General features: G+C 44.6%; 1 protein-coding gene across 2 annotated transcripts; it reads right to left on the minus strand.

The window, feature by feature from the left end:
- Window positions 1–71: 71 nt before the first annotated feature.
- On the minus strand, window positions 72–23,106 carry LOC149342315 (uncharacterized). Of its 2 annotated transcripts, XM_089544606.1 has the most exons (4): window positions 21,794–23,106; window positions 15,359–15,445; window positions 4,495–4,546; window positions 72–1,944 (listed from the first exon to the last, which is right to left on the minus strand). In XM_089544606.1, exons 1-4 carry the CDS (start codon window positions 22,858–22,860, stop codon window positions 1,444–1,446), a joined length of 1,707 nt encoding a protein of 568 aa, XP_089400732.1. In that variant the 5' UTR covers window positions 22,861–23,106; the 3' UTR covers window positions 72–1,443. The 2 variants fall into 2 exon arrangements, with proteins under 2 accessions (XP_089400732.1, XP_089400733.1); XM_089544607.1 differs by lacking the exon at window positions 15,359–15,445 and having other exon boundaries at window positions 21,794–23,105.

The raw sequence follows: 23,106 nt of genomic DNA on the forward strand, positions 1-23,106 counted from the left end.
CCCACAAAATAGCAAAATAAAACAAGCCTTAGAGTCCAAGCGACCATAATACAAATGAAAGTTGGACAGAAAGCGTTATTGAAAGCATTTTAATTTTTTGAGAAACTGCAGCAGCCGAGTAAAACTAATAAATATGTAAAAGAGCGTCACAAGAGGATACTGTAAATGTTGGTAATGATATACCTAATGAACCAAGCAGTGCCAACAAAGCCAATTGTGTTTGTTTTGCCTCATCTCTAACAAAAATATGCACTTTATTGACCCGGACATAGAAATGGCTAAATACAGCAGTAGAAATGCCATATAAGTTATTCACCTTTTGCATCCTATGTACAGGCATTACACGAGCAACCATGTCAAAGACACCAGTAGAAAAAAAATCTAGGCTTTGCACAAGTAAAAAAAAAATATGTTAATGCTGCAATGAGTCTTCACAATAAGGCCAAATACAGTAAAACTCACTAAAAGTGCGTTGCCGTTAGTGTCTTTCACAAAAGTGAAATTGCGAACTTGACTAAAGCTCAGAGAGAGCTCAACAAGGATTTCCATCTGTCAAACTTGGTGGGAAAAGGAATGGACACACAACCCATGCTGAGTACACTATGCAGTTGGGTCAGAAAATTCTAAACTGACAGGAAGATAGGAACTGCTTATTATCGGGATGCTTTTTTTTTTAAACCTCGCTTATACTTATATTACCAAGAAACTAGAAACAGGCCCAACATGTATAATACGCCTTTTCTGAAAAGGGTGCCAGACTGTTTTTCTCTCACAAGTTACCTAGAAACTTAAGCCTGTTCAGTTGCAATGTGTGAAACTGACTGCTGTGAGCATTCCGAAACACACCGACACTTATTTGTCTTGCATCAATTCATCACACACACGCACACACACAAATACCACACACTTGGGACGCATACAGCATGTGACCAGACTTTGCTTTTCTTTACACAACAAGAGAGGGACAAGGAAAAAAATAAAGAAAGGTGATGACTCGAGTGCCAGCGCCAGAATGAGCGGAAAGTGTCAAATGTCAAGAAAAACAAGAAACAATGATGATAACTGTACTTTTCCTTGACACATGAACGCAGCACACTGGGCTGAAAAGAGTGAAATGTGGCAAGACAAGAAAAAAAAAAAAGTAGGTGTGGGGGGCGAGGATGGAAAGGGGAGGGAGGAGTGCCACAAAACATTTTTTTCATCACAGCACCTCGTACTTCCAAGAAAGAGAGAGAAAGAGAAGGCAACAAGGTCCGGCTACTACCAGGTTGGTCGTCACTATTCCACCCACCAGTAGCTTGTGGAAAACCACGCTGTCTATGTACACCTAAGACACTTCACGTAAGACGCACGCTTGTCCTTCTTCCTTGTCTTGCATCCCTTTTCGCCCCATCAAGTGGCGCTTGCCTGGTTAAACTGTCCTATGTACAACTAACACGGAAGCTACGTGGGCGGCTGTTGCAAGGGCTGTTTTTGTTGCTGTTGTTGCTGTGGTTGGTGCGGCTGCAGCGGCAGGGGTTGTGAAGGCTGCTGCTGTGGATGTTGCAACTGCTGCGGCTGCTGGACGACCGCAGCCAGTTGAGGAGCAGGAGGAGCCTGCGGTTGCACTGCCGCCTGCTGAACAGCTATGGGCTGCTGCATCGCAGCCACAGGCGCCTGCGGCTGAGGCGGCACCCCGACTGGCTGAGCTGCTGCCGCCGCCGCTGCCGCCACTGCTGCCACTGCTGCTAGCGTCTGCTGTGGCTGAGGCACTGGCTGCTGGGGTGCTGGCACCTGTTGCGCAGGCTGTGCTAATAGGCTCAGGGTCTCGGGCGACGCACCAGCACGCAAGATCCCATTCTCGTACTCCAGCTGAGCTATCCGGTCTAACAGCTCCGTTATCTTCTCCTTGAGCACGTCCACCTCCTCACGCACAGCAAACATGAGGTGGCTCTTGACTAAGTCCTTTGGTGAGAAGAGGAGAAAAAACCAATACGTAGGTCATTAAACTATTCACATGAATGCAAACTTTACAATGCATAGAAATGAAAATTGCTTTTTGAGGAAAGGAAACCGGCAGACACCCGGAAGAGATGAAGGAAGGAGTGAAAAAAGTTTCAACCACCTGGGCTTCTTTAAAGGTGCACTGAAGAGGAATCTGAACTTGTCTTTTTGCCGCGGGAACTCGATCTACACGTTCCGAGCTTTCTTAGAAACTGCGATTTACTGCCCTGTGTGGCCGATTTCCCCAATTAAATCGAATTAACGTCCGGCTCCCGCCTTTTTTTTTTAATTCTGCCTCATACGGTGGGCGGAGACAACCAACACGTGGAGCGCCTTTCACCCAGTCCCGTGGCGGCTTGCCGCTCTGCCATCGGCGGAGTAATACGTAGTAGTCCGTAGTAGCAAATAGTCCGCGCATATTTTTATTTCTTCGGGCTTATTTTGCGGCTATATTATCTGCGAATGAAACTATTTATTCATGGAAACCTAAAAAACAAAATAAAGCGAAAGCAAAGCCTCCACGGGACTGGGTGAAAGGCGCTCCACGCATTGGTCGACTCTGCCCACTGTACGAGGCAGAATTAAAAAAAAAAAGGCGGGAGCCGGACGTTAATTCGTTTTAATTGGGGAAATCAGCCACACAGGGCAATAAGTCACTGTTTCTAAGAATGCTAGGAACGTGTGGATCGAGTTCCCGCGGCAAAAAGACATGTTCAGAATCCTCTTCAGTGCACCTTTAATGTGCACCGACATCGCACAGTACATGGACCTCTAGAATTTTGCCTCCATTGAAATTCCACCGCCACGGCCGGGATTGAACCTGCGTCTTGCATGTCAGCAGTGGAGCGCCATAACCACTGAGCCACCCCGGCGGCTATAAATGTTTAGACATTTTGTACCACAAAAGGCACATACGCTCAAATGGTGGGAGGTTATAATTGTAAACTCCACCCTGTCTAGGGAGTAGGGACTGTTTGATGAATGAACAAATTCATCAGATATGGATACTTCAGGATTCTAGGGATATCTGTTGAATAACAACGGCTTCCATAAGATGCCAAAGGCTTCTGCTGGATCATAGAATCTCCCTGAATCTACTAACAGAGTAGAGCTAATATTTGAGCATTTCATGCTTAAAAACTGCTAAATTGCATGTTGCCAACAGAGAAGGCTGCAAGCTTAACTATCCATTTTTATAAAGAGTTGCTCGTTACAGAGCGTGCACTAATCGCCATAGTTCCTCAGATCAGAGAATGGCAGTTTCCATAATTAAAAAAGCTGCCCAATTTGTGCAGCAAAATCATAAAGTCTCTGCTTCACACAACTAGGGAATGTGTCATGGCAGGTGAACACAAATTGTGCTGCCACCTAGGCAGCTAGGGCAATAACAGTTCCACCCTCTTTGCAAGCAGGGAGAAGCCTATTTATTTGTAAACAGGATGAAAGCCACCCTACTCCAAGATTATTTTACTCTCTCTCTCACACACACAAAATGAGCCATTCGCTGAACCGATATGACTAGGTAGTGAGGTAATGCTAAAATAAGTTTGTTCTTGAGAGCATGCATCCCATAAACTTTTGCTGCCAACTGTACATGTAAATTATTAAAGCCACAAAGCTGCTTTTTCTTATTAAACCGAACAACAAAAAAAAATGTGAGGATAATAACCTTTAGACCAGAGAATCGATTGCTAACTCCTGTGGCAGTGAGTGGACCAAGGCCACAGTGGACATACTCTCTCAAAGTGAATCCTGCTAATCCAATGCTTCATCAAGCACCAGTCCACAGTCAGTGGTCGGACACACGAAAAGAAATTTAGAAACCACTTGTGAACACACCTTATTGTACAAGATATTTTCCGCCCATGGTGCCTTTGTAAGAAAGCAGTTTTGAATCAGTTGCAAGGCAATTTAATTCGCTATGATTGCATTTTTCATTACAGTTTTACTGCAGCTATAAAAACAACATTTTTAGATGAAAAGCATCACCTACAATCTTGTTTTTCAAATTTCAGTATGACTAAATTTGACTGCAGCGTCAAGAGTGGAGCTCCCACAAAGAAAAACGCTCTGAAACCAGGAGACCTTGTGCACCTTTTTTTTCTGTTAAGCTAAATCAAATATATCTTCACACAAAATGTTATGAAGGCTTGAAGCAATATACTATTTAATTCTAGGGGCCCGTGTACTGTGCAATGTCAGTGCACATTAAAGAACCCCAGGCAGTCGAAATTTCCGGAGCCCTTCACTATGGCATCTCTCATAGCCAGAGTTGCTTTGGGACGTTAAACTCCCATAAACCAAACTAAACCAAACTAGTTTAGATGAAAGTGTATACAGAGCTACTGATATCACAGTTTTCCCACAGGCACCAGTGTAACGTAGTGAAAACAACTGTCTGGTTCACATGAAAAGAAACAGAACAGAAATAGCATGAATAGTTGGCATTTTCTACGAGTACTTTGAATGAAAGCGGCACTCGTGATAACGCTTTCAATCAGTGCTGCTTACCATGGCCTGTTCGATTTTGTTGTCGATTGCCACTGTGCTCCCAGCCGATGTGCTGCAAATAAAAAATGCATAATAAGCACAGAATTCACGTTGTCTTTTAAAAGATGCAAAGACGGAAAAACAGCTCACAACGAAGGCATGCAAATCACGACTGGATAATCATTAGCAAATAATACATATCAAATTCATAGCGTCTACATTTAAAGATGTCTCTCTGCAGGTGAGAGTCATCGTGATCAACAGCCTTAAGTGTCTTGCCAATAAGGATTCTGTGTCACGAGACCACATGAATCAACTAGAAGATTCAATGGGTGTGGCATTAAAACAGTTCCCTTTACATACTTCCGACACATTCCACCATTTCCAGACATGTGCACAGCTTCACTGATTATTTGCATTTTGTGCCAAAGGCCATTTGCAGAGGCAGACGGCTCGCTGAAGCCGTTTTCAACAGAACAGCTGTATGGGCGTCACTGATAAGGGCGTAGACAAGCAGTATTCGCCGATGAGTCGTTTCAGAGTACAGGCAGCTCCGAAATACCGCAAGACACGCTGTTACACGATATCACAGCGAACACACGCATGCGTGCCTGTGACGCTCGCCAGCGCGTGTCAGGAGGAATACCGTAAAGGCGCGATCCCAGCCATTGCGGACGACGAGAGGAGGTTTCGAAAGAGACCGCTACACGGCCGGAGATAGCAAAAGCCGCGATCCGCAGCTGCCCAGCCGCGGGCCGAGCGCAACACAGCACGTCCCGCGAGAGCGTAAGAGAGTGGAGAGCGAGAGAGAGAGGGTCGACGCGCGCGATAAGTAAGGTAAGAAACCTCGTCGGGCACGGGCAGCGCTTACCCAATGAACTGGCGGACGATGCTGTACACCGGATCGGCGGCGAGATATCCCGCAGCGAACGGGGCCGCCGCTGAGACCACCTCGCCGCGACTCATTCGAGGTTCAAGCGCCGTGGCCAGAAAGCAAGAGCTGCCCCGCGCGTGTCCCGGGCGGCGCGCCGCGATCCTCTTTTCCTCCCCGATCGGAAAGCTATCAAAAGCCTCGGCTGTCGCTGTGTCAACCGGACCGCCCCCGCAGATCCAGGAATAAACGAAGAGACGTGGGCACAGCCAGCCGACCGCCGGCAGGAACCATCGCTGCTGCAGCGAGCGGGCTTTGATGCACTGCCACCGGCGTTCCAGTTCGATCCGGTTCCCGGCCGGGGCGAAGGGGAAGCCCCCGAGGAGGAGGGGCGAAGACGACCAGCTGCGGCTCCCTGCGCGCGCCGCCGTAGCAGCAGCAGCAGTAGCGAGAGTTGGGGTGGGGGGGGATGGGGGGGGGGGGTGGCAAGATCGAGGCCACAGCAGCCGCCCCCGGCAACCGTAAACAAACCGCGCGCTACACGTGAGTGACGACACAGCGGCGTGCAAAGCGACGACGGCGGCACTCGGTTTCGCCACTTTCTGAGGAGAACGCCGCAGGAGAAAAGACGGGCGCAAAGGAGACGCAGTCATCCGTAGATAAGCAGTCGCGGAGAAAAAAAAAAAAAAAAACAGCTACAGTAGGAGACGAGACGAGACGAGCCCAAAATGAACGCAACGCGTGTTGCCACAAACGGGACTCCACGGGAAAGCTTTCGCGTGGATACATGCGCTCGATTCCTGTACGCGCCTCCAACAGCAGCCGGCTGAGCCGGTAAACAAGCTCATCGCTTAGAACAATGTGTTGGGGAAGAAGGTCTGAGCTCGCTTCGTTCTCATGGGTGTGCCGTAGAAGCAGTGAAAGATACTGTGCTCTCGTGTCACCTCAAGCGATCAATCTCCACTGAAAGCGTGCCAGTCGCGACAATGCCCGTGCTATAGCCCACAAAAAGAGGAAACTGTACGATAAACTACCACGATTCACCCTGGCGGCAAGGAAAAGCCAACTCAGACACGCAAAATCCTGAAGACACGTTGTTAGGAAGCGCACTAAATGTATCTGCACGATGTATCTCAACACTTTCAGCAATGTGCACATCTCAATGCCAAAGCAGTTTCAGTACTGGGTGAAAGTGGCATATCAATCACAGTGGGAGCATTTTCCTGACATATACTTTCTGAGAAGCCATAAAGGATTGTGGCACAAACAGTGGTGCTGACAATGCTACAGATAATTCGCAGCATATTTCAAACCAAAAGGGTAAAGAACGAGTACAAGAACTATCAGAAAGCGCAAGCATTACCGACTGCTGCCACACACAGGATTGCTTGGACTTTTTAATGCAATAGCGTTAAGGAGCTCGTGTCGCAGAAAATCTGGCGTCGGCGCCAGCGGCATCGTTGACCGTGAGCGAAAAATCCGACGAAAAATCTCCAGAGAAGCTACCCAGGAGGCAGGTAGGCCACCTATGTCACGTGACCTTGCGGCGTCATCACAACGTGCATACTGGATTGTGAGCAAACCGCCCACCATGGCAGGTGGCAGTTAAATTAATGATTGGTCGCTCAAGAACAGCAACCTGGGTTGCACGAGACCCACTGGTAGCAGCACCTACCATCGCAGGGCAGTGGCACATCGATTAACCGCTGCACCACTGCGCCAGCAGTGGTATGAGGACTCCTAGAGATCTATAAGCATAGTGGATGACCAATTCTGCATATAAGTGAATTAACCCATTACACTATCACATCATACCCCTCAGGTGGAGCAAGTGTCCCCTTCAATTTTTTTACCATGGGTTGACACCCAAGAAATCTCACCCATTCATGTCATCCATGTTAGCTTTGTTTATTGAAAGAAAGCTACTACAATTCACAACGCACACTAGCATCACACACAAACAATTGGAGCCATCAAAGTAAGGCGAATCCAGTCAAAACCAAGATCCACGAACACTAGCCAGGAGCACTGTCAAGGTGTTGACTTTAGTCAGGGTTGGGAGGAAGATTCTTTGGCAGCAGCAGCAACCCACCCCTTGCACAGCTCAAGCTGAACTGCACAAGCTTCAAGCATGCTAGCAGGGGGAATATGGCCCTCCACCTGATGTACCTACGGTGGCTAACATTTCCATGCTTCACTTGCTCTACTGGAATGACATCCAGGAAGCCTAGAACATTGTGCTTGCTGCCCAACTACAAGAAATGCCCACATACAATGCATAGAAATTCTTTACCGCTCTAGCTGCAAGTTTCTTTCAAACTGTCCTTTAGCAGCACCAATTGTATGGAGGGTTCCTCATTTTCTCGTTCCATATTTTTAACTGCCTGGTTAAAAATAAGGTGCTACTTTCCAAGCGCACACTAAGAAAAAATCTAGAATTATTAAATTGAAAAACTGAACTAAAACGTAATATTAATGATGTTTTCAACAGCCAAAGCTAACTACAAATGCTGCTGATCCAGCTTATGGCATTTCTTTAAACAAAACAGTCCTCAAATAATGATGAACAAGTAGAAATACTCTCCAGCATTACTAGTATTTCTTATTCTTTAAATCCTTGCCTATCCACTTAACAACCTGTATTAACAGCTTCTTAGCATACAGTGGACTGCCGTTAATTCAAAATGATGTTTTATACCCGTCAAAATCAAGCATCACACAGTTAATCACCAGACCAGTAAATATCATGAATGCTTCTGTTAATTTGAACGTCCCTTAATTCGGACACATTTTCAGACCCCTTCCAGAGCAAATTATCAAAAGTCCACTGTACACACTAACCCTGAAGCATTTTTGAGAACGTGGCCTTTCAACATGAACACTTTACTTCGTGATATGCAATGCCAGCCAGCATTACTTTACACATGTGGCCACTTTACAAGGCAGCCATAATGGTGCAAATGCTGCTTTCTAGGCCAGTTCAAACAGGTTACTGAGAAAGATGTGCATTGGTGGTCACAAAATTTAAGATAAGCTTGAAATCATTGCATGAATCACTAGTGAGACACTTCTGAAACCTATTCCCAGTTCCTAATATTTTCCCAGCTAGTTTCTGTGAAAATGTCAAACATTTAGCCTCTGCAGATAGGCTTTTGCACAAAATATTATCTCAGAAATTTTTAGCAATCTGAGAGTGCTGAATTGCTTCAATAAGTTTTGTGGGTGGTCACTCTTTCAAAAAATTTTAACTTTTGGGGAAGGAAGTGTGAATGATCTGATTTTATTCAAGACCTCATTAACTCTTACCTTGTAGCATATCATATATGATACGGTATATTTTTTTTGTCCTAAGTAATCATGAACGGTAAAAAAAGGAAGTCTTGCTTATTTAGCATCACAGTGGGCACTTTCCAACAGCTATGCCCACAGTAACTCAACCTTCAGAAGGATTTCTCCGGTGGTTTCCTTTTCAAATGCATGTGAAGCAGTGTTGTGTTTCTTATAGAAATTCGATCGGTAAAAAAAAGATTCTTCATTCTAACTGGAGGTGGCGATATAGAAAAATAGCTCTGTCGTTTCTTCATGATAATCTTTTAGACTGAGTTCAGAGAGGTATTTACTTGCGTACCACATATACCACACCGTGCCGTTATGGGTCATTTTTCCACTCTATGACAATCCATAATTTCAGTGGCAGAAAATAATTACCACAAAGTCAAGTGGTTCTCCACTCTTTTTCACACTACAAAAACTAGGCGCCCTCCTTATTCAACCCTCTGATATATGTGGGACTCATATGTGGACACGTACGTATCCTATTTCCTCTCCACTTCCCTATTCATGTCAATAAAGATTTTATGAATGAATTAGCATCACCATGTAGCTAGTGACACGCCGCAAGCGATGGAAGAATTTTGCAGCACGATACATACGTGCCCTAATATAAGGCCGTATGCATGATAGGGTTCATTCGTTATTTTATTAATTAAAGCGGTATAGCAGGACCATTGGAAGTAGGGTTTAATGTCCCTTCGGCAGGTGGTGATAGGAGCAGTGTCTGGGTACTGAGTGGGGATGACAATGAAGTTGTTCTGTGGATAAGAGGAACAAAAACATAAGACAAAAACCGACGAAGAATGGAAATGACCTACAAATGAAGAAAGCAATCTATAATGAAGCTGCTCCTGAAGTGGCAAGTCCTAATGGCCAAAGAGCAGCTCACAAAACAAGACAAAAGAAGCCTTCGAAGGAATTCAAAAGAAACTGGATTTGTCTAAAACACCAATGAAACGTGCATGGTCATTGCACAGCAAAGACAGACAATCGAAGACAACGACAAATTTGAGCAGAAAAACCAGGGTGTGGCAGGTCATCAAATCACAGTTGTCAGCCTATCCCTTCACGGGAGCATTCTTCGAATTTCTTGCAATGTACGACGACATCATGAGAGCAAAACTTTACGCAGAAAAGTGTGCAATGACACCAAATTTTACACAGCGTTACTCTGCCTAGTCTAGAGGAGAGAAGTGGGATTGCCTTCAGTTCAACCAATGCTGAAGCGCTTAGAACAGCAACACTGTATTGGCTGGCAAAGGAGCAAGTGCCTACTACTTCTACAGCAGCCCTAAGTACATCATGCAAGCTTGTTTCATCGCATTTCACCCCAGCGCACTCCATGTTGCTTTAGTCTAGCACTGATTTTTCCACTGCAACAAAGACGACCTGCAGATATGCAGTTTGCTTCTCTACGATTAAAGGAACACTGCGAACACATTCAATTATTATTCTCAGTAAAAAATGATTTCCTAGCTCTTTCTGGATACGCTGACGTTTGACCGGCAGCAAAAGAGAGATTTATTCCCGAGAAAATCGTATTTAAAAGTCTTCCCGCCAGTCGATTCAAACTCATGATGCCCTTGCCAAAAAAGACGGGTTGCTACCATTTTGAAGTGAATGGCGCAGTTGCATAGCCTCTGTAATCCAAAAAAAAAAAAAAATTGCTGCCGATGCACACATTTTACTTGTCAGATCAGCCAGTGACAGCAGCAGCTGTATTTTGTTTTATCGTGATAGCATTGAAAGTCTTATCGACAAAAAAACGAGTCACTGGTCATAAAATTCACCCATTGGCTGGAGGGAAGCGAGCTCACCAGACCAGATAATTGCCACTGGCTGAAGAGAAAGAGGCATCACCAGAATGGAAGTGAAACCAGAGGCAGTGCTCTTGCCAACACAAAGCAATTCGGTGTTCCTGTGAATTTTTTTTTCTTTTCTAGCTTATAAAAGCTCCGTTTTCGGTAAGAGTGGTCTCTTTGTGAATAGAATGTGATATCCTATCAACATAGGGCAACTTCTACTGCTCCTGAAAGTCCCTTTGAGAACACATGCAACTCGAATAAGGCACTGACAAAAAGAACCAGGCATTAATTAGTAATGTGCTATTCCCAACATCTTTTCATAGTTTAGTTTCTCACTGACAACAAAAATTGCTGCCATTCTCACAGATAAGAGGACAGCACAGTGCTGAAAGATCATCTCACTTATATAAAAATTGGAAACATCCCTGATATAATCAACAAGCACCCCATAGGAACTCCTGTATAAAATATATTTAATACATTAGGCAAACTTCCCGTACTTTTAAAAATCCATAATAATTTAAACACTTTAAATTTACAATTCCTGATAAAAATGTCACAGCCAGCATTTCCAACCTTTCTGTTACCAAGCTCAAATTTGAAACTTCCACAACTGTAATTAAAAAAGAAATAAAGAAAAAGAGGCCCTTCAGATCTGGATATTATAGTTGGAATATGCTGGGCTTAAAAAAGCCCACCATATTTCAATCACAATATTCAGATTATTTCAAAGTACTAATAAAAAAAATTGCATTCCTGCAATGGTACATATTAAATTTCCTAAACATGAATCAACTTATAAGTCTTCCAATGTGTGAGTGCAAATTAAACGTAAATATTAAATCCGTTTCTCTTTCATTACTTTACAGAATAGGTGTACAAAACTGGCAAATCTAAAATTCAAAGAAAATGTATTTATTTTTGTGCACAAGAAAAGTGTGTAATTAGATGCAGAGTTTGCACTGACACCATCACAAAAAACACTCAGTGAAAAAATTTTAAACATTGTATGGCTGGCATAGTGTTCTGTCCTAGTAGCCAATGACTAATAAAAGTTATTAAACTGTAAATATGGTGATGTCTGCACATGTTACATTATCAGGCAATGTCACCTGTAACAGGACGGCACACAACGTCACATCATGCTGCTCTCAGTTTCTTTGTTTATATGGACTCACAGAAGAACACGAATTGCATTTACCCAAATGTAGCACAGCCATGATTATACTACAAGAGTAACTTCTGCCAGCATGGAACAAGCAAAAGGGATCCAGTTATACATATCATAGATTCAGTCATAACACGAGAAGTGACTCTGCACTTCTATTACCAGTAAAAGAAAAAAGGTGTTAAAGTAAATATGGTATGCTACTAACACTATTTGATCAACTAATTATGCAAGCATTCACAAGCAGACATTTGACTCAAACAATTTATGGCCTGCTTTTGAAGGAGTGGCTTATATAATTGATGTTCTTCAAGCCAGAAAGAACTGAAAAGACACTAAATTGTTCTGGAGGCTTGTTCTGACATGTTAACGTGAACAAACTCGTCATGCTGATTCAGATATGGTACCACTCTCACATGCCCCTAACTAGCCAATAACAATGACTGTGCATAATCCTTATTAAAGGGGCCCAGAAACACAATCTTAGTTGGCTGTTTTGCCTGTTGATCGCATAGTTAGTTATAATGGTGCTATTATCGTCGGTAATGCCGCGTATATTACGTTTTTTAATATTTTAATGTCCTCCCGAAAACAAATTCATGGCTCTGATGGTGTCGCCACACAGTGGCGGGATTTTAGCAGCGGATATGACATCACCTGGCGCAAGCTTGATGATCGGACAAACAGTAAATATACTGCAAATTGTGTGAATAGAGACACATTTTGTCACCTGTCTGCGTTTTATATTAGATCAACAAAAACAACTTGTTTGTCTTAGATAAAAGCCCAGCAAAGCAAGTAAAATAAAAAATACACCACCAGGGGCACTCTGGCATGGAAACGACGCTGCCGGTCTCAGCAAGAACGAGTTACAGAGAGCAGGCAACCATGGAGTGCAAACTTCCGCGACGGGCTCTGGCAGGCTGTTTTGATTGGTTGCGCCAGGTGCCGTCATTGGGAGAGCGAAATAGGAGTGGGAAGCCCCGCCAAAATCGAGTTGAGGGCAGCGTTTTGTTTGCTTGTATTTTGAAATTTCTTCATTGAATAACTCCCGTTCCTGTGCATCGATTCCTGTAATTCTTTTTAAGTCAGCATCTGTGTGACATAAAGAACCCACCTAAAGTATAGCCGGTATCCCCCCAAGCAGTGTTTTGCAGCCCCTTTAAGCAAGAATAGTGACTGGCCAGAGTATCTCAGTGGCTAGAGCGTCCTGCTACTCTGCGTGACTTCGCACATTTTATCCCTGGCCACAACAGCCATACTGCAATGGCGTAACAATGCTAAAAAACTCCTGCGGCGAGATTTCAGTGGGTGTGAAGAATCGCAAGTAGTCGAAACTAGTCCAAATTCCTCTGCCTCACAATCCTCCTACTGCTCACAGAAATCTTTATAAGTGGGCAGAACATGTCCTGGACACGTTCTTTGTGTTCTTCTAAGTTCTTTGGCAGGAAGCTGAACAGTGACAACATTCTCAAACTTGCGTGTTACTACTTCCACAAACGCAATGGCAGATTGTACAGCGCTGACAGCAGTCTCACCACAAATGCTGCTGCATTCTTTGGTGACTGACAACTTTGCCTGCATAGTCACGTGAATTTTTTTAATACGCTGTAGCTGAAAACACCCATTTCATTTATAATTAGCCAATCACCACTTCGTGTACCTGTGACTGACATTAATTGACATGCGTTCGCAAGATATGCTCAACCTACATTGCTGATATAGATTCCTTTAACATATGGCAGTGTTCTTTTCAAAGTGCTACTTGAATTTTAATGTTGCCGGCATGCTTGCTGTTTACATTCATGCACGGCAAGGTAGTAGTAATCTTGTTGCTGGGATCTTTCAAATGTATTTTTACAAGACTGGGCTCTTGGAGAGTTTTTGAATCCATTCTCTTGGCTCACGTATCACTCAAGACTACTCTTTGTAACATATACTTCCCTTTTATGCTCGAATAATTGCCAACCCTAATATCTAATAACAATATCTTTCTCTAATATCTGAGATCTAATATCAAGTTCTTTTGTAGTAAGCACTGACTGCAAAAAATAGACTCCATGCGAAGCACATATACACAGATCATTTGGACGTTTTCTGGAGAGGAAGAATTTCCTGTTGCAATCTTTATTCCAAGATTCAAATGCAAATTGGCACGTACTACTCAGACTGATATGCCAGACAGACGATAATATGAGCACTCAACCAAGGGAGGTTTAAAGGAGATCCAACACTAATTTCCACTCCAAAATTCACTCAAGAAGTGAAAAGAACAAATTTTTAATTGCCATAAGAGAGTTTCCTGCAGTTACCTAGTCAGGACAAGAACAACGAGGTCCTTGCAGGTTGGAGGGATGAGTAAGTAATTTAACCAAATTTACTCTTTCTGCACACTGATTATTAGCTATGAATGGAGCATTGTTCGCTTAGTAAAAGCCTTCAAGCCCTGCAAGTGTTGTCACTAGTGGCAGCTAAAGACATCATTATCATCATCAACCTGACTACGCCCACTGCAGGGCAAAGGCCTCTCCCATGTCTCTCCAATTAACCCTGTCCTTCGCCAGTTGCGGCCACCGTATTCCCGCAAATTTCTTAATCTCATCTGCCCACCTAACTTTCTGCCGCCCCCTGCTACGCTTGCCTTCTCTTGGTACCCACTCCGTTACCCTTAAGGACCAGCGGTTATCTTGCCTTCGCATTACATGCCCTCCCCAAGCCCAATTCTTCCTCTTGATTTCAACTAGGACATCATTAACCCGCGTTTATTCACTCACCCACTCCACCCGCTTCCAATCTCTTAACTTTACACCTATCATTTTTCTTTCTATAGCTCACTGCATTGTCCTTAACTTAAGCTGAACCCTCTTTGTTAACCTCCAGGTTTCTTCCCCATAGGTGAGTACCGGTAAGACACAGCTGTTGTGTACTTTTGTCTTAAGGGATATTGGTAAACTGCCATTCATGATCTGAGAGAACCTGCCATAAGCGCTCCACCCCATTCTTATTCTTCTAGTTATTTCCCTCTCATGATCCGGGTCAGCTGTCACTACCTGCCCTAAATAGACATACTCTCTTACTACTTCCAGCATTGCACCATCAATTGCGAAATGCCGTTCTCTTGCTAGACTGTTAAATATTACTTTGGTCTTCTGCATGTTAATATTTAGCCCCACCGTTCTGCTCTGCCTGTCTAATTCATTGATCATGCTTTGCAGTTCATGTCCTGAGTGACTTAGCAAGGCAATGAAATCAGCGAATCGCAGCTTAAGTAAAGTAGTGCCTGAAAATCATGCGCAACTAAACGAAGCTCATCTTGAGTGACACACACACACACACAAAAAAAACCCCTATTTGTACCCTTTGGACTCATCTACAGCAAGATATTAGGAGCAGCAATAAGTTGAGGCCATGTGAGTCATCTTGATACAGGTGGAAGCCTTCAGCAATATAATATGCGCAGAACATAAGTAGAACCACCACATATAGATAGAAACATCACTAGACAGCACAGCGAAACTTGTCTGCACGGTTTACCATGCTGCAAGACTGCACATATCGAACATTACCAGCCAGCGCTTCAAGGTTGTCTGTCAGTTATAGCAACCCTCAACTTTCATTCATTGTATTACGTCTCTACCACACTAACTACCATCATGCACATGAGCACGGCATTGCCGCTGTGGCAGTTTAGCACCTACGGATACTTACAGGAGCAAATCATGCACCTTTGCCTTGTGGGCACCTTTGCCAAAGGGCAACCGGGAGGAAGGACCCCTCGCCACTGGGTCAGGACACCTTGAGGAGCACACATACACGCTCAGGTCGAAAGGAGGGGCTGTTGGCGGCAGCAGCCCTCAAACTGCCCACACAAGCACCGACAAACAGTGAATGAAACGCGACAATAAAAGAAAGAAAAAAAAGTTAGGGCCTTCACAGCAAGCCTGCACACTCCTGAGGAGAAGTCAAGTTCCCAGCAGGCAGATGAGGAGCGAGCACAACAGACTGGGAGGAGAAGGGTGGAGAGAAACAGGAGGGCCGTCCTTGCACTAAGCAAGCACCCCACACGCAGGAAGCCAGACAAGCCAAGCCAAGCAGCAGAGCGGAGATTAAACCAGGGCCACTGGAAAATGCAGCCAGCCTCCAGCCAGAGTGACAAGGCACTGCACTCACCAAGGAATGCAACCCAAGCAGAGAGTGTCGACATCCGCCGTGAACAAGCCCAGCCACAACTACTCTCCAAACAATCAAACCTCCACACCAAGAGACAAAAAAAAAAAGAGCCTACACAGTTTCCCAGCCTAGACACGGCAGCTGATTTCATTGCAATCTCTCACTGGCTTATGTGCTAAGGTATAATAGACAATGGCGCTAGATTCAATTTATGAAGTGCATCAGAAAGCGACAGGTGCATAACAACTGCTCCCCTGTATCAACCAAAGTGACTAAACAGCTAAAATGCAGGCCCTAGAGCTCATACAGCTGAATGTTGCAAGGAACGGAGCCTGCTCTAAATGGAAAGGTGAACAAGAAGTTGAGATCAGAATCCACAAGTGAGACCGACCAGTAAACATGAAGAGCATGCTTCAATGAGATGAAAATGGCAAGTGGTTCGTTGTTTTCAGACATTACTTGAGCTACAATTTTTACCAACTGTTCCTAACAAGGAACAAGGGTGAAGGGCAATTTAAAGCGAAATGAGCGACTAGACTTCAGAAACACCAGTGTACAGTCACCACAAATGATACTCGTTATACTAAGATGATAATGGCAACAGCGTCTGCTCTCACCGACCGCAAGTGCATGCTACAATAAATGAAGAGTGCTCCTCATGACCTTTTGATGTGTTCATACAGCTAATAACAAAAATTTTTGCTCCTGGCAAAATTCTTCACACAGCGTAATAACATGATGTGACCAGCTACACTAAGGCAGAACAATACTCCCAACAGCTGACATAAGATCTGCACTAGTAATGCTACTTCTTTCTTTCAGTGACGAAGCATAACATTCCCACTGCACAATAGTAAATCGTGAATTACTTTTTCCACAATCCCCAGTGCAGAAAACAAAAAAATTACCATACAAGTTGACAGCAATGGTAGCCTTGTGTAAAGACAATGGCTGATAATCCCGAATATATATGCCGTGGTGGTACTAAGCTCTCAGAAAGAGGATGCTCATAAATGTATAGACTCACTGATACACTTATTAAGGAACCACCTAAGTGCAGAATGGAGAGTAAATGTGTGCATCTGACTTTAAATTATTACCATAATAATCAATCCAAAGCGCAGGTCTGTTTCCATAATGTCTTCAAACACACAGTGCAGATAATGTCGGGAGTGAAAGCAATCACTCCTTGGCTGAAGCGTAGAATTTCATTTTCTTTTGCACAGCATGCAAAGATGCAATACTGAGTGATTTTGAATTTCACTTTGGTGAGGTGCCATTCTACCAACTTGGCACAAGCAGTGCTTTTAATATTGAATCAAACTAGAGTCCCTAGCACAAAAAAAAAATAACAGAAAGCCTCCGTGTTGGTTCATATAAGAGTATCACACTGGCAGAAGCATCTTATCTGACTACACTGACAAAGGACCAAAGCTATCTACTCCAATGTGAGCGATGAATGCTTAAAGGGCAACTCCGGGGGCTTTTCGAGATTCATGTATTCATAAGAAACCTTTACAGTAGGTGTTCCATTTCATGCTGATAATTTCCATCAAGTTTGGGAGTCATGCAGCAATTCATTCCTGCACAAATCGATATAAAGTTTGTAGTTTCCATGGCTTCAGTTCAGGCAATTTCTGTGGACAACACTGCATTTGTAACATCACAAATATAAAACGTGTTATTGCGAGCTCCCTACGTGAACAACAAATTTTGAGGCATGTACTAGGTCGTCTTCGACATTTTATGAATGGAGTCGTCATTTCCAACCGTTAAAGAGTGTACAAGTGCTTTTCCAATAACGCCCGTGATGTCATTGCTATGACAACCTGAGCATTGTCTCGGGCCATGAACTGAGTTTCGCTTCCGGTTATGTTTTTATGGTGCAATTTCAATTAACCTCATACTATGGAGCTGTGCTATTTTTTTATGGCTGAGTCAAAGATTTCAAATTTTGTTTGGTTTGGTTTTGTTTATGGGGGCCTAACGTCCAAAAGTGACACAGGCTATGAGGGATGCCATAGTGAAGGGCTCTGGAAATTTTGACCACCTGAGGTTCTTTAACGTGCACTGACATTGCCCAGTACACGGGCCTCTAGAATGTCGCCTCCATTGAAATTTGATCACCGTAGTCGGGATCGAACCCGCATCTTTTAGGTCAGCAGCCGAGCGCCATAACCACTGAGCCACCGTGGCGGGGCTGAACCGTAATGTCAACTAACCATATTTAATAATTACGGTGCTTCGACATATGAACATTTTTATATAATGATATATCTAAATAACAATGTAAATAGCATAGCTCTGCATGGCAGGTCTTTGGCTATAGCACCATTTAAGTCGAAACCAAAAAACATTGAGGGAAAGTGTCTTAATTACCAATAAGAAGTTACCAATTACGCTTCAGTTATTTTCCCATACATGGGAACTAATTGAAATATACTGAGACTAATCATATTTTTGAAAACCGGAAGAAGAAATACATACACTCATAATTTCAGTACGATATCTCTAATAATAAAAATTCCCATTTCAAGACTCGTGTCTCCCTTAAGGCTGCAATGCTATAGTGTTAATGGGTCCCTGCAGCAGCCCAGGAGCCTCTTTGCATATCACTTCACAGACGCTGTCATTCTCTACTTTATAGCCATAGATCGCTGGATATATCCTCATACCACTCCTGGCCCAGTGGTGCAGCAGTTAAGCGATGCGCACTGCCCTATAAAGGCAGGTGCTGCCACCGGTGGGGCTTTTGAGACCCAGGTTGCTCTTGACGAGCAACTACTCGAGACCAATCATTAACTGCCACCTAGGTTGCCTCTCTGGGGATGCCAGGTTTTCCGCTGAACGGAACCCTTAACACGCTGTCGTGTTAAAATGAAAAAAAAAAAAATAATAACACCATTTGCCCTCTAAAATTATTAAAATTTAAATAGAAGGTTTTTTGAACACCAGTACATGATTTCATGGGCTAATAATTAGAGGCAGAAAGGACATAAAAATTTGTTTTAAACTGAAGATGACCGCAACCAAAACTTTTCATCTTAACTAAACAAGGAACTTTTGATACCTAGCCAATAATTACACAAATTAAGGAGACAGAAAAATAATTGAAGATCACAATTAGGCCTCAATTGTATCCCCCCCACCTTGTGCAATGTCCCCACGGGACCCTTAAGGGCTAATAAATGATGATGATGAATTATGTGAAAACCTGTGAAAAGAGATTGTGTGCTAGTGTTTTGTTCATAACAAGCTATTCTAGCTCTTTTACACACTGCGCTAAAGTATAAAACTCAATTATTCCTACCCCTAGCTATACCAGTGCAACTAAAAATCAGTAAAGCGAGGCTAGATCATTTAGAGAAAGTCTGTGTACCTTGCAGCATTTGCTTAATCATATGCCAATGACCATGACTACTTTTTGCAGGCTCTCCCAAGGCAGCAAAACTGCAAATCTCCGAATGAGAAGGTTATACACAGTGCGAAAGAGCATGCATTAGCATAGCATGCAAACCACAGCACCCATATGACAGCCAGTGTGAACAAGGTGCAATGCCACCAATGCTCTTTTTTTCTACCACCACCACATTTCTCTGCATCACACTAATCAAATCCCCGAACCAAACAAGGCAGTCCAATGCAAGAACCCAGCAAACCCAAAGAATATGAACAGACAACAAAGCGATGGCGTTCTGGAAAGCTTTAGAAACAACATAAACCCTGAATATGAAAGGCAGTTTTTGTCAAGAAATAAATAAAAAGTACAACCCTTATGTCCATGCCTGCAGGTAAGTTACAGCAAATATCTTTTCTGCTAGTACTTAAAAGGAAAAAGACTCATTACAAAAAAATAACAAAACATGCATGTTGTCTGCTCAGTAATAGCGACGCTATGAGTTAAAAAACCCGAATTTTCCACCTCACAATTCAATTATTCGCTATCCCAGCAGTAGTTACACTGCTGAAAAAATAGTTTCACTCACACAGACAGGCGTTTGTGCAAAAAAAAGCCAAATGAGGAGAGCAGATAAGCTAAACAAGGAAAATGGACTGCCTTTTCATTTCACTCACTCAAGCATATACTTTATATGTGCGACATATTTAAAAGAGATGTCTAATGTACCTCTATCAATCTCTGCACATGTGATGTGCCTGTTTCACAATGATTTTAATTGCAAAGTAATACTTTAAGCAAGGCACTGCACTCTGAAAGTAGAAGCACAGTGTAATGTCCCCAACGAATTACTTTGATGTACGCTTCCATCTAGCCCTTTAGACAACATCGATATTCACTAGCCTGAGCAAACAGAGCTCAAAAACACTATGCTTGCAATCGCATCCCCTGCTATAACAGTGAACTAGATAATACTGAGAGCAAATTCACCTCACGTATGCACTACTGCAAACTATATTACAATGTGCTTATCTGATAACACGGGGTGACTGCAAGGAAATACCAACAACATAACTTTGGAAGTGGTATTCTGTAGGCGAGCAATGCAGAGAGATTAATATTTGAAGTTCAGGTTTACAATCTGACAAGACAAAATTGCAGCAGAAGCAATTCTGTGCAGCTGTGTCAGTTTCACGGCATCGCCTACAGAATGTGGTTCTTAATTATAACTGATATGCTAGCTGAACTAAAGAGATGACATCAACCTACACAAAAATTGGCACACCTCTGCCTTAAGTTAATGCAAATCAATTAAAAAACAACATTTAAAACTTTGTTTGCCAGCTGCTGTGCAGCCATACTGTGATTTAATAAAATCCCACTGCGTGTAATCTTTGTCCCCCCACCCACCGCACTGGTTGCACTTCCCAGGCAAACAGCCATTCCCAAGAGAAACATAATTACCATAAAAAAAAAAGGGTACTAAAAAAATGCAACTCATGCTGCACACTACTCCAGTGGGGTAGGCAGGCATTAAACTCCCTAGCAATAAAAACTACTGCACCTGACTGCCACTTCACAAGTCATGACCATGGGTGACAAGTACTAGCGCTGCATAACACAAGTGCCATATGCATTCCGACAATTTCTCGGAGCAGCTAACAAATCAGTTCCATAGTTAGCAAGTACTCTCATGTTTCTATGGCCGTCCATACCAATTCAAACAAATCAACAACTTAGTTAAATCCGTCTGAACTTCAGTGAGTGAGGAAAAAGCATTAGAGTAGAGCGATCAAGCTGGGACTTTGCACTGCTCACACCAAACTGCATTTCATTGTCTTGCATGCAGTGCACATGCACACTGACATTGAAAGGGGTCAACTTAAATGGCTTCCTATATATGTGGAGGTCGTGAACTTGACTCTAGCCTTGCATATGAGGGCTATTTCTATTCTGCTTCAAACTAAAACTTACACATTACACTTCCACTAGTATGCTGTATGTCACTAACCCACAAACAAACAAAATGGACCGGTTTTTTTTTTTTAATCTAGTGTAATTTCTGAAGCCATGGTGACATGTAGCAAACGAGGGCAGACAATGTTTACTAATCAGCTTTAAGAGGGAACCCTAAGCACCTTTTCAAGGATGTAATAAAATGCGCTTTAAATATATAATTTGGCACTGAATGCCCTGCAATATGGCACTGGATGGACTTCTTGATTATCCGCGTCAAACGTCAAACACCCAAAAATAATGGTTAACGTCAATATGTAGCAATGCCGAGTGCAAGGCTAGCTTTGTCTCGGCAAAAGGCTGTGACAGAGAATGACAGCACGCCATACGGTGGCAAACACGTCTTTGTTGACTGCACAACTGTGGGGCGCCTCACTCGAGCATCTCGAGACGCAGTCAGCAGTGCAGTTACCGAAATCGCGGACAGCCATGCGTTATCAGGTGACCTCACACACGTTTGCGCTACGCGTCGGAGCCGCGATGGCTGGATGATCGGATGAGTCACGCCGACGTGACCGGCGCCGCGCAAACTGCAGGGGGCAACAAACGTGGGCACGAACCTCTCGGAGTCTTCCTCCGTGGCAGACTTGTTGGCGTTCTCAGGAACGGGCTCGGCGGCCTGGGCTGCGGCGTCCGCCGCCGCTGGAACCGGCGGCAGCGGCTGTTGCTGTTCGGCCACGGGTGCCGGTGCCACCGCTGCCGCCTGCGGCGGCGGGGCGACCGGTGCGGGCTGCTCGGCCGCCGTCGCCTGCTCGGCGATCGGCTGGAGCACGCCCAGGGGCGAGGCCCCCTGCCCGCCCGCAGACACTGGCAAAATGATGCCGTACAGAGGCCCGCTCTGTTGGCTGTTGGTCGGGTAGGTCTGGCCAACGGGGATTTCGTACACGTGTGCCACTGCCTCGTTGGACACGGCCGGTGGCAGGTCCGCGGCGGCAGTTCCGCTCTCGCGCTCCTCACCAGCCTTGGCGTCGCCCTGCATTGCAGGCGGGTCGACGAAGTCCATGCATAGCCAGCGACCCCGGCCGAAGGGCTCCGAGCTGACGATCTTGACCACCTTGAAGCGCCGTTGCCAGTGGTCGGGGTTGATGGGGCCCTCGGTCGCGCTGGGCGCCGCGGGCGCGCCGGCCACGATGGCCAGCGTGCCCGCGGCACCGGCAACCACAGCCGGGGACACGGTCACCGCGGCCAGGCCGACCGACGGCACAGGATCGCTGGGCGCACTTGCCGCCGTCACCGGCTCGGCCACAGCCTCCGCGGGGGCGGGCGGCGCCGGCACTGTCGCCGCGCTGCTGCCGTTCTCCTCCGTCGGTGACAACTGCTCCGTGTCGGTCGTCTTGGAGCAATCCAGGATGTCGGAGCTCAGGTCCTCCGTGTGGCTCTCGTCCAAGTCGTCGGCACTCTCGTCACCGCCGTCGTTGCTTAGCCGGGACCCTTGCACAGTGACGCTGGTGATTTGAAACGACGTCGGCTTCTTTTTCGGACCCGCGGCATCCACAGATTGCACCAACGTCCTCGGCTCGCCGGGGCTACTGCCGTACATCGTAGTCGGTGTTATTAAGTCTACCTCGGCGTTATACAATCTTCCAGTACTGTTCCCAATGCCATCACCACAGATTTTGTCGGCCATGATTACCTCCCGACAGAGGGAGTGTTTCTCTTTTTTTTTTCACCTCCGAGTGGATATTTTACCAATCCTACCTCGGACGAAGTGCTCTAAACTTTACAGCCATTATAATTATTGACATTCATAGCGAACAACAAGCACACGCCGTGCAAGGCGCTAAAAATTCGTGACAGCTATCTAACACTTCAACAATCCCGTAGAGTTACTTCGCCTAGCCCACTTCAGACAAAAATGGCGACCATGTGTTGC

The sequence above is a fragment of the Amblyomma mixtum genome, chromosome 5, assembly GCF_055824585.1.
Source record: "Amblyomma mixtum isolate Tamu chromosome 5, ASM5582458v1, whole genome shotgun sequence".
NCBI classification, from domain to species: domain Eukaryota; kingdom Metazoa; phylum Arthropoda; class Arachnida; order Ixodida; family Ixodidae; genus Amblyomma; species Amblyomma mixtum.

What these genes read in the sequence shown, in the direction of transcription:
- LOC149342315 (XM_089544606.1), bottom strand. Translation starts at nt 22,860, where the DNA reads ATGGCCGACAAAATCTGTGGTGATGGCATTGGGAACAGTACTGGAAGA. An exon ending in ACGGAGGAAGACTCCGAGAG is followed by an intron (nt 15,446 to 21,793) that starts GTTCGTGCCCAC and finishes GTGCTCCTCAAG; the next exon opens with GTGTCCTGACCCAGTGGCGA. An exon ending in AAGGTGCATGATTTGCTCCT is followed by an intron (nt 4,547 to 15,358) that starts GTAAGTATCCGT and finishes TTTTATTTGCAG; the next exon opens with CACATCGGCTGGGAGCACAG.